The sequence below is a fragment of the Neomonachus schauinslandi genome, chromosome 2, assembly GCF_002201575.2.
Source record: "Neomonachus schauinslandi chromosome 2, ASM220157v2, whole genome shotgun sequence".
NCBI lineage: Eukaryota > Metazoa > Chordata > Mammalia > Carnivora > Phocidae > Neomonachus > Neomonachus schauinslandi.
In genome coordinates, this window is record NC_058404.1 from 24,980,391 (window position 1) to 25,000,732 (window position 20,342).

Below are 20,342 nucleotides of genomic sequence, written 5' to 3' on the forward strand. Positions count from 1 at the left end.
TGCTTCTAAAATTTGTGTGGAAATGCAATGGTCTAGATTATCCAAAACAATTTTGAAAAAGAACAAAGTAGGGGGGTGCCTGGGTGGCTCAGATGGTTAAGCGTCTGCCTTCGGCTCAGGTCATGATCTCAGGGTCCTGGGATCGAGTCCCGCATCGGGCTCCCTGCTCCTTGGGAGCCTGCTTCTCCCTCTGCCTCTCTCTCTCTCTCTCTGTCTGTCATGAATAAATAAATAAAATCTTTAAAAAAAAAAAAAAGAACAAAGTAGGAATATTTACAATACTTGATTTCTAAACTTATTGTAAAGCTACAATAATCAATACAATGAGGTATTATGAAAGAGATAGACAAATAGATCAATGGGACAGAATTTAGAAATAGAACCACACTTTTTGGTCAATTGATTCTTGTTAAAGGGACAAAGATAATTCTTTGGAAAAGGATTATCACAAATGGTGCTAGCATAATTGGATATCCATATTAAAAAAGGGAAAATAAAACCCTTTGATCCATACTCTCACCACATAAAGAAATTAACTTTAAATGTATCAAAGAACTTAATGTAAAATCTAAAATCATAAAACTTATAGCATAAAATATAGAAGAAAATCTTTGTGCTCTTAGGATACCTAATTTCTTTACCATGAGATCAGAAGCATAATCCATAAAAGGAGAAAACTGGTAACTTTTTCATTTATCAAAATTAAGAATTTCTACTCCCCAAAAGACGTTGTTAAAAATCAAAGACAAGCTAGACTGGGAGAAAATATTTTCAATTAACTTGATAAAGGACTTGAATGCAGAATATACAGAGATCTCTCACAACCCAGTAATAAGGAAACCAACAAACCAAATTTTTTAATGGACAAAATATTTGAATAAACACTTCACTGAAGATATACTGATGATAAATAAGCATCGGAAAAGATACTCAGCCCCATTAATCATTAGGAAAATGCTAAGGAGATACAACTATACCTCTATAAGAATGGCTAAAATTAAAGAAAGGAATCACACCAAGTGTTAGTGTGCATGTGGAAAAACAAAAGTTCTCAGAAACTTCTGATGGAAGTATAAAATGGAATATCTACTTTAGAAAACAGTTTGGCAGTCCCTAAAAAAGTTAAAAATCTGCCTATCAAATGAATCTAGCATTCATTCCTAGGTACTTATCCAAGGAAATGAAAGCATATATGCATACAAAGACTTGCACATGAATATTCCTAGCAGTTTTATTTGTAATAGTCAAATAACTTTGCTCCAATGATATTGTCCCAAATGTGCATTAGCCCGTGAATGGATAAACTGTGACTGATATATCCTTACAGTGAAATACTACTCAGCCATGAAAAGGAACGGACCATCGATATGTGCAATAGCATGGATTGATCTCAAATAATTATGCCAAGTGAGGAATCCAGAAGAAAATCCATGCATATCATTTCGTGTAAATAAATATCTAGACAATTTAAACTACCCTGCAGTGACAGAAAGCAGATCAGTTGGTGGAGGAGGAGAAAGGAGCAAAAGGAGAGATGACAGACAGGCACAAGGAAACTGTGATGGATACAATGTGTTCATTATTTCGATGGTGGTGATGGTATCACAAGCATGTGCATTTGTCAAAACCAATCAATTTGTAGACTTTAAATATGCAGAGTTTATTATGTATCCATTATATCTCAATTAAGTTAAGAAAAAAACACATGAGAAATGCCAAAAGCAATAAAAATCTAGAAGAATTGAGAGATGAATTGAGAAATAGAAATGAAGAAATTAGCAAAAGGACTCTGCCCTGGAAAACAACAGCAGAAATACACTCTCTGAAGGTGAGACACAAAAGCAGGATGTTTGTTCACAGCTTCCGGGCTGGAGCTGGCATGCGGTGTTGCCAGGGGGAAACATCCTCCTACACCTGCTTGGACCAGGTTCCATCAGAGAAATGAAGGAGGTGGGATTATACAATCACATAGACAAGCATAGTTGTGACGTTTTCATGGTTTTTGCTCAGCTACCACCTATGAGGCAACTATCTCTTATGGGTATAATTTTTATGTGACTAAGAACAACGAAAACTAATTTTAAATTGTATAACAATGAAAACCATAATAGTGGCTCGTTGGGGTGTGCCGAACGATTAACTGAATCATATCGAATAGCCACTAACATTTCACCTGTATCCCCCTCACCTGTAAAATCAGTCTCTGTGCACTTAGATCCCAAGTTCTCTCCCCTATTCAAAAGTCCACTCCAGTATTTCTCCACTCTTCGCATCATCATCTTTCCCCTCCCTTTGGGAAGATAGCATACTGATGGAAAAAAAATTGCAAGCATCCTATTAATTTTCCCATCCTAATGGAAGCTTCTCATGGCCCCACACCGTTAGCCTGCCATCTGTTTGCTCCCCTCTGCAGGGAAACTTCAAAAACGTTGACTCTACTTGTATCTCCAATTCCTTTCCTCAAATTCTCTTTCAAAACATGCTAATTGGAGCACCTGGGTGGCTCAGCCAGTTAAGCCTCAGGTCATGATCCCAGGACCCTGGGGTAGAGCCCTGCACCCTTGGGCTCCCTGCTCAGTGGGGAGTCTGCTTGTCCCTTTTCCTCTGCCCCTCCCCCCCATTCATGCCTTTGTGCTCTCTTGCTCTCTCTTTCTCAAATAAATAAATAAGTAATCTTTAAAAAAACATGCTAATTAGGCTTTTGTCCATATGATTCTCTGAGCTCGTTCCTGTCATTATCAATGGTGACTTCTACATTGTTAAAGGCAATGATCAATTAGTTCTTTCTCCTGTTTCTTTATTTATATTCCCTCTTAAGGGATCTCAGTTTTTTGCTTTAAATTCCAACTATATGTTCAAGGCTTGCGAATTTATTTTCCCAGCTAGACCTCTCTTCCAAACTAGAATTCATATACCCAATGGCTTCCTTGACGTTTCTATTAGAAGTGTTTAATAGACATAGACATCTCAGATGTAATATGTCTAAAACTACAATTCTACTCGATAGGATGAAAATTTGTTCTACCGCTAGCCTTCTCTTATTCAGATGATGGCAACTCCACCCTTGAATTGCCCAAGAAGCTTTTCCATCCCTTCTTTTCTTCTCATGTAGCAAATTTAATTCTTCAGGAAACACTCTTGGCGCTAAGTACCGAAGGAAAATGTTACACCTGACCTTTCTCACCTCCATTTGAGCCACCATCTGTGTCTCTCCCCTGGATTATCATAGTGACCTCCTAACTTGCCTCCCTGCTTTGGCCCTCAGTTCCTTAAAGTCTATTCTTATACAGAAGCCAGAGTAACCATATTAAAACCTAGAGCAGACCTTACCACTCCTTTGCTCAAAACCTGACAAGGACTCCACTTTTCAGTCAGTCAAAGTCTTTACAAGACACTACCTACCTACCTAACTCCTTACCTCCTTGAGTGCATCTTCTAGCTTTCTCCTTCCATTCCAGCCACATTGATCCCCCTTGCTATTTTTGGAAATGGCAAGGCACACTCTTCCTTAGGACCTGTCTACTCTGCCTGAAATTCTGTGACCCCCAGACACCTGTGTAGGCATCTCCCTCATCTTTTAAAAATCTTTACTAAAAAAGTCCCTCAGTGAGACCTACCCTGATATCTCTTATTTAATTCTGTAACACAATTATCCCTCAACCCTCACTCCCCATATTCTTTATCACCCTCTACATTTTCTGCTCTCCCCAGTAATTATCCATACACTAGATAACTTATTTATTATGTTTATTGTTGATCACGGACCTCCTACCTCCCATTTAAGCTCCTTGAGGGCAAAGTTCTTTTTTTTTATTTTTATTTTTTTGGTCTGGTTGTTTTTGTTTTGTTTTGTTTTGTTTTGTTTTATTATGTTATGTTAATCACCATACATTACATCATTAGTTTTAGATGTAGTGTTCCATGATTCATTGTTTGTGCATAACACCCAATGCTCCATGCAGAACGTGCCCTCCTCAATACCCATCACCAGGCTAACCCATCCCCCCACCCCCCGCCTCTCTAGAACCCTCAGTTTGTTTTTCAGAGTCCATCATCTCTCATGGTTCGTCTCCCCCACCGATTTCCCCCCCTTCATTTATCCCTTCCTACTATCTTCTTTTTTTTTTTAACATATAATGTATGATTTGTTTCAGAGGTACAGGTCTGTGATTCAACAGTCTTGCACAATTCACAACGCTCATTGTTCTGGTTGTTTTTAATGATGTATCCCAAGTACAGAACAGTACCATGAATATAATAAATGCAAGTAAATATAGAATGTGTGGATGGATATTAAGTATATTTCCTTTTTGTGTATACTGAAGCTCTCAAATGGTTCTCTTTTAAGGGGAAAAACATAAAAAGTATATTTATATTTTAATAGAAATGGAACAGATACTCCTTCAAGACACAAGCCTTTGTAACAACTTCATGACCTCCCCACCTCCCCACACTGGTGGGCTGAGAATGTGGCCTGTACTCTAGAATAGTCTATGGGACAAACAGTGAGGTCGAATGGCTCTCAAAGGACAGAGATTTAACTGGATCATATTTTATTGAGGAGAAGGAACCTGGACACAGGCAATTTCACCTCTTTCCCAGGTTAACAGAGCATATAAGAGGTAATGTGTGGCCTCACTTGAGAGCACTGTGGGAGAAGCTAGAGAGAGTGTGAGCTCTAGGCCAAAGGTGAAGAGGGAACATTTTTCTTTAATAGATTGAAGTTACAGGGACATTTTTAGCCATGAAATGAGAATTTTGGAGAATGTTAACATAATGCTTAGCAAGAATACTGAAATGTCCTGCATGGTGATATTAAGTTTTCATAGAGAACAAATTCTTTGTGCGGCATAGAACCTCAGCCTCTACTGGCTAAAACAAGTCAGGCATGGCTTGGAATCTTCATGTTTCTGAGAGTATCCTGGCCCTGCTGGACAGGCAGGGAGAATTATCAGTTTCCAAAACCATATATACTATTGTGCTTGTGCCAATTATAATTTTTAATACTTGCTAAGATTGTTTTCCGAGCTATTTGAAATTTATCAAGATACTTTATAGTTATTCTTGGGTTGTAATAATTTTCAACAAAGGAAAGCAATGAACAGAATAACCCAAGAAAACAGGTACAGTTAATTTTGGAGAATTTATATGACTTTGATCCTTTTATCAGTTGATCATCAAACTTAATTGTGTTCTTTTAATAAACACTTTTGGATGAATACTATGTGTTTAGTGAAAGTGGAGTGTCAGAAGTTTGACAAAGTTGATTCAAAAAAACTAATAATGTACGTACATAGTATTATATGCAAACTGCAAAATTGTATTTTTTTCTAAGCAGTTGTATGTCTATCAAAATGAGCCTATCTGCAGAAAGTACACGTAAAAAATACTTTAAAAATTAACTAGAAATCCTGTCAAATATATTTATTTTATCCAGTCAAATATATTTTTACTACTTTGACGTACATGTGGTAACTCCAATAAGCTGCAGGCAAATAAATACAGATGTTTAGAGGATTAATTTTCATAGGCAAAATGCTCCTACATTTATTATACTAAATGTACACGTGTGGGTCCTTCTGGAGTGCTGTAAAAACACCCATTCTCTCTATATGTGTATTAACTACAAGTTTATCATTCTAAGGATGCTATTCCTTCCTACAAATGGAAAGAATCAAAGCCTACTTACACTCACAATATCACAAATGTTAAATGTGGGTGCTGAACTAATGATGTCTGCCGCTCAATTACAAAGAGTACAACATTCTTTCCACAGAATAAATCTCCCTTTGCACAGCCGAGGGGTTGTTGGACCTCATGAGAGTCCTCAAGCCAACCTGTAGAAGAAATCCAGGGACAGATTTCCTGAAGACGACTGGGAATTGGCCAGTCTGTCACAGCTGATGTGTCTTATTTACATCATAGTACCTGGGAAGAAAGTTGTTCTTCACAATAACTTCTAAGCCTTATTCTGCTATTTTCCTTTCTTATTAAAAACAAAAAGTATATAATTTCTCCACCAATAAAACTGTTCCAAGTGCATACATTTAACGCAGAGTTCAAAAGATCGATAGATTTTTTTTTTTAATTATCACAGAAGAGCAATGTAAGGATGAGAAAGCGTGATAATTTAAATAGTAAAAAAAATTCTAGTTAAAAATGAATTACTGCACCAGCCATAATATCTAATGGCTCTGCATGGACTATCATCTCTAATTTTGAAAAATCCTTAGATCCAGAGGCTAAAACTGAGGCTTACACAGCTTAAGTAACTTGCATGGGGTCATCGAGGTTATTAGTTTTGGAGCCAGACTCCTATCCTGATACTCTACTTTCAACTTTCTAACTGCCTCTATACCATATTTTATTAGTTTATCTAGCATAGAGTAAGAAGCAAACATTTAAGGAAGTGATGTATTTAGATTAACATGCAGAAAGGAGAAGAGGACACATACTTTGGACCCCTTCTATGTGCCTGACACCATGTTAAATATTAAGAAGTTATCTCATTTATCTTCATACTCATATCTGGTAAAGCCCTTATGAGAATATAAGTTCTGAGATTTGTTTGGAGTCAGGCAACTGCAGGATGAAAAATAAATAAGAGTGATTAAAGATTTGGGAAGTAATCCTTCTAATAACAGAATAAAGCATGAAGTCTTACATGTTTAGAGACGAGAACATTAAGGAGAAAATTAGTATTTAAGAGTGTCTAGATATCCATAAAGGCATATATAAATGCATGCGAATAGGGTTTTGTTGTTACCTCAGGCCAGTATAAACAGGAACAAGGCTAGATTGTATGAGGAGCGATTATACTACTCATGAGGAGAAACTAGCTAAGGAGAATTAGTAGCGAGCTAATATTTATTGAGCGCCTACTATCTACTAGAAGACCAGAGGACTAGGAGCAGAGATAGAGATAAACAAGTTATTTTAGGAAAGAACTTACGTCAATTCTCATTCCATTCTCCTCCAGTGTTTTCCGAAGGAAATAAATATAAATTTATAAATATATGTGTATATAAAGCTAGTCCTGCGTTCCAATCTGTGAGTTATGTGGAGTTGTCCCTATTTTTAAAGGGGAATCTGAAACTCAGAAAGTTTACAAAGTCTTCCCAATTTCACACAACAATTAAGTATGAGTCAAGAGAGGCAGTCGAGCTCTCAGAGGGAGGGGGAAAAGACACAAAATCGAGAGTTAGAAAATCTGAGTTCTGGTATGGACCTGGTCACTTTCCATCATGTGATTGTGAGAAAAATAATTCCACAAACTTCTAGTGCTTTATTTTTAAAATAAAAATAAGAGCACACGCAAAGATTACTGGGAAGATTATATGGGCATGGTTTCAGTGGAAATATTTTCAATCAATATGAAGATAGTAGCTCTTTAAATGATTTAGGAGAGTATGGACTTCCTTCTTGCCATATGGTTGAAGCTTAAATGAAAGGAATCTAAGTGCTCATTTTTTAGTCAGTAATGTTTTGATAGAAACTTTTAAAACTTGCTTCTGCCCACCTGTCTGGGTTTGAATGCTTCTCGTCTTCAAATTCACATGTGATATGTTAATCTTGCCGTTTCCTATTTCTCTCAGTCCATGCTTTGCATTAATTTTGAGAGATTTTAGTTATCCAATGAGAAAAGAAATAGTAGTTATCACATCATACTTCTTTGAGTTACCACCTACCCAGTATTCTCTGGGGATACTAAAAAGATGGCCATTGTGATATCCAGGTATCTGTCAGGTCTTTATAAAAAGAACCAATTGAAAAAAAAAAATGAACAATGCAAACTACTTACAATGTCAGAGATGTACAGAGTGGATTTTAGGGCTAAAGCGTTTAATATTTCTTGTAGCTCTCTATAAGTTACTCATTTATCATATTGAAATTAGAATTGTTCTTGTAACTCTCATTATGGGAAATCCCTAGGAATTTGTAAGCTGCACATAGACCCAATAATCAGATTAATCTAATCACCAGTCACAGGAAAAAAAATGCTTAAGTCATAAATAGCAAGAGAATCCATTGATTGTAAATAAAGTAGAAGGGAGACAGTACAGAGCAATTTCACCCAAGCAAGATAATTAAACTCAGAGATACTGTTTCCTCTTTCTCTGGTATAAACAACAAAGCTGCCCCACTGGCCTCCCCACAACCTGGATGTCCCAAGGCCACATCCCTCTTCTTTCCTTCCCCTTTCCCTAAGGAGAATTCTGGGTCATAAAGGAATGAGAATTGGTGTAACTTCTTTCCTGAAAGGACTTGAGCTTCCTCTGTGTTGATATTTGTGTCATCTTATTATAAGACGAGCTAACATCTATTATTAATTGATGCACTAATTAAAGCCATACTTGCAGTTTCCATTAGCTTATTCCCTAAATTCTCCAGAGTTGGCTGTCTGGTTTTAATCAAAACCAAATGGTAGTCCAAGTTCCCAGCCTGGAGCAGCTAGGAGGAAGTCATTCAGTGGAGGCACAAGAAAGCAGAAAAGATAAACAGATGATAGTTCACAAAATTTGTGTCGGACAAAGGAGGCAGATACCGTGAGCTGCTTTGGAGATGTGATTCAGGGACTCTGTCATGCTGGATGGAAGAAGTTGCAAGTGGTTAATGTCAGCAAGACTGTAATAGGATCAAGATGGAGTCTGTCTTCAGCTTTCCCCGCACTGCGTTTGTGTGCCTGGAGGATTCTGACTGGAGGTAACGCTGCAAGTGCCATGACAGGAACTGCTTTAATTCCCTGAAGGAGTCCTGGGATGGGAGAGATTGGAAGACCATGTTCTATTTACTGGCTTCTTGGGATTTTACTCACAGATCCTCTCAGGTACAGGATGTAGGGGGGCAGCATTTTAAATTGTAAGTAGTGTAAAAACAGCAACAACAACAAAAGTTTTCCTATTTAGGGGATGACAGTTTTAAAACTCTGAATTGATCTTGCTCTCATGAGAGATCTTTTGCAAGGAGAACGGCAAAGGTATTTTGAAGAAGTTGTGCATATACATTTAATATAGTGGGAAAGCTGTAGAGGAGAGAGAAAACTGTTTTCCTTCCTTGCTTTGCTTTTCTTTTTTAATTCACCAGCAGTGTGGGATAGAGAAAGCTCTACGACTTTATGACTCTCCAGCTAATCACCTCAAGAGCTTTGACAAACTCACTTCAGTTCTGTGTAAAATCAGAACTCCTACATCGCCCAGGCGGGCTCTGCTCTGCCCCCCTCCCTCTGCTTCGTGCACTCTTTCTCACATGCACTCCTCAGAGGCAGGAAATGCTTCCCAGGCAATCTGGGCCTGCTTGTGGAGGCCCCTTTCGCAAGACATCAGTCTGAATTGAGTGGACAGAAGTCACTAAGAACGCCTCGACAGACTCCTGCTTTAGCCAAGGCTCCCTCCAGCTGCAGAGGGTGTTTTTGTGAGAATCACACTCTGCGTGAAACTGCTTAGAATAGAGCCATGATCTCAACCACGAAATGTGAACTTATATTTTGGAGGAACTCACGGGGACGGACTCCTTTCCTAGCCTGAGTGTTGAACAATGTCATGCCTGGGCGTTTCAGCTGCTCGTTGTCTAGGTAAGACGCTGTGGACTCTCTGTCTTTATATTTTGAGGCGGTCTTTGAAGAGGCAGAAAGTTTGACAGAAATGTTAGCATCATGCCCGGAGTGGTGGTTTCCTACGTTTGGGAGCTAAGCTATGAAATTTAGAAGTGGAAAATGTTTATGGAGGAGAAGAGTAAAATCTCTCTGGAGCCTATTTTAGAATTGACATTGTGCTAAAACAATTTGACTCGCAGTCTTCTCCTCCCTAAACTAAGATTTTATTTTAATCCCTTTTTATCTTAACTTTTTTATGAATAAGACCAGGTTTCCTATTCCATGGCATAGTACAAAACAAATACATATTCTCACACTTAAGTGTGAGGTGTAAATGATTTCTTTTGATCTCCCCTTCCTTTGCTAACAGGGAGGGTAGATAACACCAGAGTGACTTTTCTTAATAATGAATCTCCAAAGAATATTCTATGTGTCACGTAGAGTATGAAGATTGGACTCCTCTGTATTTCCCCAAACCAGTTTCAACCACAGTGCAGGCTGCTAATGTACAACTTAAAGGTCTCATTAAAAAAAAAGGTAAACACATGAAACTTCAAAAATTATTTCTATCCTAAATAGTATTTAATCTGACTTTCAAAAATTTAAATATTAGAATTGGATTTAGTTTGTATTAACTTTCCTGGATTCCCTGCTCAGGTCATATTTATGTGAACATTTCTGAAGAATTGAAGTCAATCTCAATGACAGCGACATTCATTATTATTATTTTAAGGCAGCTGGAAATCACTGCAATCACATGAAAAACCAATCATGTATTCATAATTCATACAATCATAAAATTAGGTTTCCACTGGGCTATAATCTCTTTAAGGTATCTTAAATGTCTAAACGTGCAATATATGAAGAAAGAAATCTAGCAATGACTGAAATAAAATGGACTTATAATGCATAACATCCTGTTGCATTTCTTTTTCTGAAGACTTAAAAATGAAAATAATTATTTTATAGAAATGATGTGGAATGGTATGTGAAGGGAATAGATATTCATGTATATTTCCAAATCAATTAGATGAACACAAAATACAATAAATGAAAGATGAAAGTTGTTTGACAGTTGGATCATAAGAAATCAAGTGTTTTAATTCTAAACTTTTACACAGTACAAGGTGACCATTTGTTGTGCTAGCTAGCTTACTATTAGATTCTATGCTAGAATAAGTTATCTTGATAATATTTTAACTGTTCACTAACAATTTGTGTTAAAACTTTTAAATATGATTTAAAAAACTATTGTTCAGCATGTGAAAAATAAAATACTGACTTATCTGAATTATGATTTAATAAAATCCCTGAAAAGAGTTTCAAGGAAGGAAAGAACATAAGAGATCAATTCTTCAAACACCGTCCTGAGGTTGCCACAGAGGGCTGAGGAATGACATTCAAAAATGACCTGTCCAAGGTCACACTGCTAGCTAGTAGAAGAGATGACAGTGGAACGCCACTTCATAATTCAGAGATCTTTATACTACATCAGCTTGCTCTCAGATAATAATTATGCAGAATGAAGTATGCATATATCCAGTAGAGGGCTACTTTCAGTCATATAATTGTAGTACCTCTTTAAAAAATAAGAAAGGCTCAAAGCTGCCATGCATGTACAGTATGGGAAAAAAAAAAATCATGATTTTAAAAAAAGAACCAAATTCACCTAAATAATGAAATATTCTCAAATGTAAAAGTTTTCTTACGCCTTCAACAAACACTTCAATGGAGTAACTCACTGGTGACTGTTTTGTTATATTTTATGTTTATGCCAAGAAAATCGATCCATGTGCTAATAATTATATTGATTTTAAACTGATGTTTCTTAAAAATGTAGGGCTAGAAAGGAGTTTGTCTGATTGATATCCTCGTATTCAAATGGTATCATAACCAATCTGTCCCAACCAGTAAAGTTCAGAGATTTTACTACCTCACATCAGAATCGGTTTAAGGATCTCATGTACCCTGACATTCCTTCTTTTATCTAACCTGCAGCTCTATTGCTATAGCCTATTTCCAGTTTCATGGGTTTTTCCTCAGTGGAAATATGGAAAACCTAAATGGACATAAGAAAACATAAGTGTACATTTGTGGGCCAAATAAAGTCAGTTCCTTTCATCTTCCCTTGTGCAGCTTATTTCCAATCCTTTAATTGGTTCATATATCTACTCTGAGCCTTCTACAAAGTCCTTTAGTTGTAGAATATAGAATTTCTTACAGTATGTAAATAAATGTCTGACCAGCGCAGTGTAAAATGAGAGAGTTGGCTGCTTAAGCTGTATCATACTTCATGAATGACAGTGTATGTTGCCATGCATGTTGAACACTGCCCTTTCCAAGGCAAGAACCTTTCTCATAAAACTAATATATGTCATTTCTACTGCACGCCATTTCTTAGACAGAATGTGTGTCATGATCCTTTTTTTCCCCATTTTTATGAACCAGATTGAATTCCCTGATGTTATTACACTTAAAAGATGCACTATTCAACACTTTCTGTGTCTCCATCCTGTACATTATTGGAATGAGGAATCAATGCAGGAAAACAGTAGCCTATATAACTGACTGCATGGTTACCAGAGAGCCCAGCAAAAGAGAATACATCATTTTATTTTTTTCTTAAGGATCTTATAATTTAAAAGGAGGATTTTCTGATCACACTTAAACCTGCCCATACCATACACCTCACTATAAAGACTATAGGCATGCTTTAATCTCACTCACAGAGGATTGGGTCTTGTAGGCTTTAAATAAGTCTACATTTGGGACATTTTAAATTAATCCTTTGTTTTGATCTTGTTTCTTCTTGGAGAATGAATGAATTACTGTATGATCTTACAATAAGAATCTTTCTGTAGAAATCATTACAGAACAACAAATTTCCAAAGAGTTGGCCTAGATCTGGATCAGAGAATTTTATGATGAAAATAGAGAAATGTCAGTAATTGTACATATGAATTTAAAGAGGATGAGAGAAAAGTAAAAACCCCCAGATTTGAAGGAATTGGTATGACCGTTGTACCTTCTTCCCCCATGTGAATGATAACCCCTTATGTCCACAACTTAAACCAAACAAGTTTGGAAAGAAGTCCAACTCCAGATTGACTTTGGTGTGGATATAGGGATGCAACATTTACTTCCATGGTTCTATTTTGGCATTAAATTGCTAGTCATTCATAGAGTCTTGAGAAATAGATGGACTTAGTTTTTAATGAAATTAAACAGAATAAAGGTGAAGTGTGGACCTCGAGACCTAGTTAAAAAGAGATTGTTGATTTTGATTCAGTAGATTAGAGAGTATGTAAGTCCACTTGAGAAGATTAAATAAGGATTCCCATGCAAAAAAAGTGGGAAGGCAATGTAAACCGTGTGCATATGAATGTGCTCACTAATTAAGATAGATAGGTAGAAAAAATTACTGTGCAAATTATATGTGTAAAAAGTTGTTTTGTATTAGATTGGACTAGCAAAGTGTTTCAGCAATGCAATTCAAATAATTCAAAGAGAAAATCAGCCCTATAATGGAAATGAGATAGAAAGGAAGTAGGAAGATCAGAGCAGGTTTAGAAATTCAATTAATGTTTCTTTTTATTCTCAGCAACTAACATAGCCTAGCATGTCAGATGCTATCCATACCTGTTTGTCAATAAATGTTTGCGGAATAAATCGGAGGGAAAGAGGAAAGAAAGGAAAGGAAAACTGATGATAAAGAGTGGGCATTGTGGATCTTTTTTTTTTTTTTTTTAATTTCCAGACATCTTGTGATGATAGAATAATTTTTACAGGGGAAAGAAAATAAGAGGTTGTCAAGAATCATCAGAGCCTGAGGCCAAAGGTTAACAACATTCTCATAAGATAACATTTCAAATTCATTAAAAGCCAGAAGGAAGCATGAGCATCCAGAAATAGTTTAAAATTAAAAGTTACGTGAAGCCAGTGACAGCAGAGCACTAGAGAATTTTCCACAATTTAAATGGGCTGGTGAACTGAAAAGCTCATGGGCAGAGTCCGAAAGCTGGCTCTGATCTGCATCTTCACCAGTTGATGTTCTGTCATTTGAAGCACACCCCATAACTACTTTGAGCTTCTGCTTTTTATTGGTAAAGTGAGGAAGATAATGAAAACAATTATATCACTGGGTCATTTTGAGCATCACATGAGATTTTATATGGGCAAATTGTTTTGCACACAGTATAACAAACAAATCTTTGTTTAAAAAAGCATAGGTCAATTAGTCAAGGAAGGAAGAAAGACTCATGATGTTTCACATTTTGGTCAAATCGCTCATCTATATTGAAACAACATGGGCATGCAAGGAATAGTTGCAGCTCATACTCAGCCATGGGTTCTGTGGCTAAAATCAATCAAAAACTAAAGGAATCATCGTTGTCAGCAGCAGCAGCATCGTGTCCCTGAACATCTAGTGAATTCTCACAATATGCAATGGATTAAATGCGCTACGTGTATCACTAGCTTACTATTATTATTTTAGCTAAATACTATTATTTTCCCCTCAACAACGTTTCATTATTCCCATTATAGAGGTGAGAAAACTGAGGAACACAAAATTAGGTAACTAATCCAAATCGCCAGGAAAAAAATAATGGTTCTTTAACAGGCATCTAACCTTCACAAAAAAAAAAAAAAAATGGAGATAATTACTTTGGCCCACCAGTAGGTATTTGACCTTGAGCTAGTTACTAAGTCCTGCCAAAATTCCTCCCTATAAAATTAAGGCAATGATAGCAACTACTCCATGGAGTATTTGTGAGTACTATTACCAAGGGAGATAGTGTAAGTACAGTACCTGACCCACAGTAAATGCTTAGTAAATGGAAGTCCTTTGTTACTGTTATTGTTATCATGATCCAGATTTTCAATGTGCCTACTGTTAGTTGGGTATGTAGAGGAACACTTGGTAATAAAAACAAGCTCAACTGTACGTAGGTTGATGACAAAATAAGATGAGAATTATAGATATTAAGCACAGCAGGCAAAGTTGATGTCAGAGGCATCAACCCCTTAGGATCCTGACCTAACAGAAGTAGCTAAGTTCCCAATGATTTCATGTTCCCAATTTCAGTGAAAGTCGTACTTATTTGAATGAGTGAAATCTCAGTATCCTGCTGGCACTTAGCAATCCAAGCACCTGTGTGGATGTAGGCATCTGTTATTTGCAGTTAGTGATTACTGTGTCTACCGTTAGAGGGTTCTTAGAAATGATAGCAAAACTAAAAATAGAAAGTGGCCACTTAAAGCAAAGACACATCTCACCATGCTGATGATAAAGCATTATAATCCATGTCCCTTGTTGAATAGAAATGCTGCTTTGCCATTCAAAAAAAAAAGCAGCCAAGCTCTTGATGACAAATTTAACTCTAATGTATTTCCTCTTACATGAAAAATTTCAACTGAAACAAGTTTAGAGCAAAGGCAATACTTTTCTTTGGTTGTAAGGGATTTTGTTTTGTAGAAAATAGATATTAAGGCAAAACCCCAAATGGTTAATTATTAATGAATTTATCTGCAGAAATATCTAAGATACAGTATAGTTCTAAATACTCAAAGGATTCTGCCTAGGATGGAACACTATCATTGAGAAAACCGTGTACTTTTTTTTTTTAAAGATTTTATTTATTTATTTGAGAGAGAGAGAGCACATGAGAGGGGGGAGGGTCAGAGGGAGAAGCAGACCCCCTGCTGAGCAAGGAGCCCGATATGGGACTCGATCCCGGGACTCCAGGATCATGACCTGAGCCGAAGGCAGTCGCTTAACCAACTGAGCCACCCAGGTGCCCCAAGAAAACCGTGTACTTTTATAAAATAAAATAGGGAAACCCAAAGAAAACACACATACCTAGAAATTACTGCAGCCATGACGCAGTCTCGCTCCCCATGACTGTATGAATTTGGGGATCTTTTGGAAACCAGTTATTCCCCAGTGGTCTTATTGATATCAGGCAAATATTATGAAGCATTCCAAGATTTCCTCAAATTACATGTGGGTGACTTAAGAAAACGTTAAGAGAACCTGGAGAGCTGGTTGACCTGAGCTGTAAGTGGTAGTAAGTCAAACACTGCCAGTATCTGGGCTCCTCTCTGCAAAAAAAAATTAGAAATTACTGAGGCTGCATTACACAGCAGGAACCTGAAGGTAAAAATAGGGCACCACAGGAATAATAATTTTTACAATTTTAGAAACCTGCTTTTTTATGATGAGCTGACTTCTAGCGAACTGACAGAGTTCATTTTCACATCTGCCTAATTCCTGGAATCTTTGACTCTGAAAGCTAAGTAGAAGAAAAGCTTAGTAAAGTTGAGATATACATAAAAATAGATAGATATTAAAAGAATATTTTTAAATTGGGTACCCACTTCTTCCTTTTTCTTCTAAAGACCAAAAATGATGGAAGCTTGGATGTGTCTTTTGGAAAAAGTAATATACTGCCTATTCCACTGACTTAGTTCATTATGGGTGGTTTATTCTATAGTTTACTATTCTTTTATATCTAGACAGCCTAAATACATGGAAGCTATTTCATATATAATACTTTAAGCTTCACCAAACAATTTACCAATGAAGAATTTCAATAAGAGTTTGTTTTCCAGAGACAGCCAATGAGGAATAATGAGTAAATTCCAACATCTGACAAAATATGCGAAAGTAGATGGGTAATGATTTTGTGAAGAATTAGGATGCAGATTGCTACCAAAGAAAGAAAATCTGCATGAAATCATATAGAGATAAATTCATGCTATCTTATTATTAAAGGTCTCTCTCTCCCACAGTCTATTTCTAGCCCTGTCTTATTTGGATTAGACGGCATGAATATTTTAAAGGAAAAGCACCAATTGTCTTTTACTAAAAGTTGGCTATTCCGACCCTGACTAGACTCATAGAAATGCTTTTTTAAAATGTGTTATCTTTTTTGGCTATTTGTTCATGCATTTACATAAAGGAATTAGGAAAAGTCGTATCTGCCTCCGCTTTCTTACTGCTCCTGAGCATCTTGAGTATGAGACATCAGTTTGGCAATGAAAAGCATTCCTCTTCATGTTATCATTGAGCTGGGGAGCAGTGGGAAGATGCCCAAATGTGCACAATTTGGTTTGCTAGATAATTTGTTCCTTGACAGCTCCATCAAGAAAATGAATTTCATTCTGGCCTCTGCAAATGCTCACTGTAAAGATTTACTTTGAAGCTAGCGAGCACATCTTGAAGAACTGTATTAAGCTGTGGTCATGTCTATGTTGTTGCTTCTATTCTAGTTGTCTAATTCAGTTCCTAAGTGGTTTGGGAGCCCTTTCTATTTGCAAATGTGACTCCCTGAGTGTAGGCTAAGACACCTTATGATTTCAAATCATGATAGGGTGTTCAGATTCCCAATCTCTTCATTTCACTGACTTATCATACTAACAACAAAGTGGGTCAACCTAGAAATGTTCTTTTCTCGGTTCAGATGCATTCTTTATTCTTTTAAGAGTGCATTTTAGAGAGTTGAAACCACTTGTAATTAAAAGGAGGTTATTTTCCCCATATCTTGTCTTCTTTCCCACAGTGACTGAGAATATGCTATGTGGTATATATTACACATAGATACACTTTAAAGCAGTTATAGAAGGAAAACATGACCTAAACATTTAACATGGGATGCGTAATTAAGAAGAAAGACCCTAAGGGAAACCAAAGCAACTGAGGCCACCCAAGGAAAAAGAAAAATAAAGAGAAAGTGTCAGTACTATTATGCTTGTATTTTCCCTTCTATTAAATATGTAGGATCTGTGTAAAGGTGTTTTAAAATAACCTGGGAGCCAATCATGTGTGTGTGTGTGTGCGTATACATGTATTTTTAAATTTTTATTTGTGCAAGTGTATGCATATGTATGTCTATGTATGTCATTTGTGTTCTGAAAGGATACAGTGAGATACCCACGTTTAAGAGTTTAAGGGGTTGAATGAGAAAAGTTGCCATCTTTCTAAGTACTATGATGAGGTGTCCTGGAGAAGTTGCAAAATAATGCAGTGGAGAATCTCTCTTTTCATATGCATTTACTCACTTAAGGTTATTTATATTTTATTTTCTGTATCTTAAAACTTCTGTTCAGATAACATTTTAGAAGGCTATAGCTAAGAGGATTACCAAGAATATTTGTCCTGACTTGCAGGAGTTCTTAAAAGGGTTGGGGGAAGAAAAAGGTCATTAAAAAAACCACCCAAGAATCTTATGGAAAATTGCATGACGTTATTGGCCCAAAATAAATACCCAAACTGGCACCTTTAGTGTGCTATTGGAAGGAGGAAGGTATCTTTATACTTGTGAGGGGGGGTATGGTGAGGAGGGAAAGGAATACAGGAAATATTGGGGTCCTACTGGACATATTGTAGAGGAAATGTAGACGTGTTTATGTATCAAGTCAATCTTAAAATTACTGCTGTGGAACATATTAAAACTTAGATTAAAATTAGATTATTATTTAACATGCTTTCTGAGATTCGGAAATTTTGGGTTTTTTGCCTCAAGCAAATACCACACAGAATTATAACAATTTAAACTCTCTTTAGCTGTTTCTCCTATTACCTCCATATTTCTAAACAGTATGATTATACTATATTTTTTCCCATTTTCGACATTATTTGTTAAATTCCTATTATGGAAAATGAAGAGTCAGCTCTCTGAGAGTATCCTTCCCAGCATCCCTAACCCCATCCCCTACAAACATCTTATGCTTCAAAAATAGTTGCTTTCATAATTTTTTATTAAGTCAGTATTTGCTGTTTGCATTATTTGGCTACACAAAAAATTCACAGCTAAGCCAGGTAGTGTACTATGATTATATTTCCTTTCTTTTAAAACCCTGTGTTTCTTGGAGGTAATAATTGATTTTTAGTTTTCTATGTAAATATTACTAACTCTTCCACCTAAATTGTTTGACTTTATTATAAATTCCTCTCAGTGTGGTCACATACCTCATATAATCTATTATTTCCATGGTTTTTTCCTTATGGATATCTCTTGTGGAGAACTTTAGGGTTTATGTGAAATGATTGCCTGCTAGGCCTGCTGCAATCACATCCCCTGGTCTTTGTGTTGAGTTTCTGACTCCCTTGTTGCCATGTCTTCTCCATTTTATTTATTCTCTTATTTGGGTAGAACTATCCCTCCAGTAGCTTCTTGAGAAGAGGGGGGATATTTTTCAGTCTCCTCATATAATTTTAAGGTAGAAATAAGTTCCCATCAGAATTTTGAAGATATATTTGCCTGTCTTGTTTCCAGTTTTGCTATTAAGAAATTCAATAACATTGAGATTCCCAATGCATAATATATAACCTCTTTTCTCTCTTTCTCTGATAACATTTACGTTCATTTGCTTACCTCTAAAGTTGTGAAATTTCACAATAATGTTTCTTGGTGTGGTCTATTTTTATTTCTTGTATTACTGCATACTCCACAAATTCCCTTGAATCTGAAGACAGGTCTGTGAAATTTTCTGAAAAAAAAATTTTTTTTAAATCTCTCCCCTCAATTTTCTCTGAATGCACCTGAGAAATGTAGTTCCCCTCCAAGATGTCAAATGGGTTTTCCAATTGTTAGTAATTCTCTGGAACTTATTGTTGCCTCTGCCATCTTTCCCAAAGAGGTGATTCTAGAACAGTGAAACTCTGAACCTCAGCTCCCATTTGATCTGGATGTTGTGGAGGCAGGAAATTTACCACAGAGGGCCTCATTTAAGGGTTTTCTCCTCTGGAAGACCTACCTAACATTTCCATCATCCCACAGGACTCACTATTGAAAAAAGAGGGAGGGAGGGAGGGAGGGAGGGAGGGAGGAAGGAAGGAAGGAAGGAAGGAAGGAAGGAAAGACAGAAAAGAAAGAGGAAGGAAGGAGAGAGGGAGGGAGGAAGGAGAAACTGATGACCCTATGCTTTATGTTAAACTTTACATGAAATTTGTGGCCATGAGATGACATATTATTTTTCTCTACATGAGTTTCTCCCATAAAATTGTAAGCTCCTTTAGGAAAGGTGAAATATATTATTTAGGTTTATATCACTAATCTTTAGAAGAGTGTCTGTGGCCCACTGGGCACTAAATAAACAAGGATTGAAGAATTGATCTTGGCCAGGCAGCGTTACTATCAGTTCTTCATTCCTGCCCACTTGATTTCAGCCACAAGTGCTTTATTTGCATCATATTCTCCCAGGCTATAGAATGAGCACTGGTGATGATCATCAGAATCTTCTCTAAGGACAATTGCTAGGCCAAAATATAGAATGTGTTTATTTCAGAAGCAGGTGCAAAGGAGAGCATGATCATTTGATATGAGATATAGGTCAGTGATTCTCAAACTAGAATGTCTCCAATTGCTGTTGTCATTTAATATAATTACGTTTAGTTTCAATTAACTTTAAAATACTGTATAGCATAAAATGCTTATGTTAAGGAGTGATGTTACAAAATTAACTCAAATAATAAATTTGAAATTAATTTGCATCTAAACATCTTATGCACTAATATTACAAAAAGCAAATTTGGACATTTTACAAACATTTTCCAGAATTGTTACAACATTAGAGGTACGTAGAGTCTCTTGTAATATGAATATAGTGGTGTTTGACCACATGCATTTAAGAAGTCAAAAATCCCCATGGAAATTCACTTCATAAAATCAACATCCTGCAATGACCTATACTTTTCCAGATCCTTCATCCAAATCCTCAGCAGCTGAGCTCATTCTGAATGAAAATG

General features: G+C 36.5%; 2 protein-coding genes across 2 annotated transcripts in view; one reads left to right on the plus strand and one right to left on the minus strand.

The window, feature by feature from the left end:
• The window catches only part of C2H8orf48 (chromosome 2 C8orf48 homolog), a 54,602-nt gene extending 41,287 nt beyond the window's left edge, over positions 1-13,315 (minus strand). The window contains exons 1-2 of the mRNA XM_021694181.1: positions 13,232-13,315; positions 11,585-11,651 (exon numbers count right to left, since the gene is read on the minus strand). Of these exons, the coding sequence (XP_021549856.1) occupies positions 11,585-11,651; positions 13,232-13,315 (151 nt within the window). The remainder of the gene's footprint in view (positions 1-11,584; positions 11,652-13,231) is intronic.
• Positions 9,241-20,342, plus strand: part of DLC1 (DLC1 Rho GTPase activating protein) — a 412,979-nt gene continuing 401,877 nt past the window's right edge. Inside the window, exon 1 of the mRNA XM_021694274.2 lies at positions 9,241-9,571. The gene's annotated coding sequence lies outside the window, so the exon portion shown is untranslated. The remainder of the gene's footprint in view (positions 9,572-20,342) is intronic.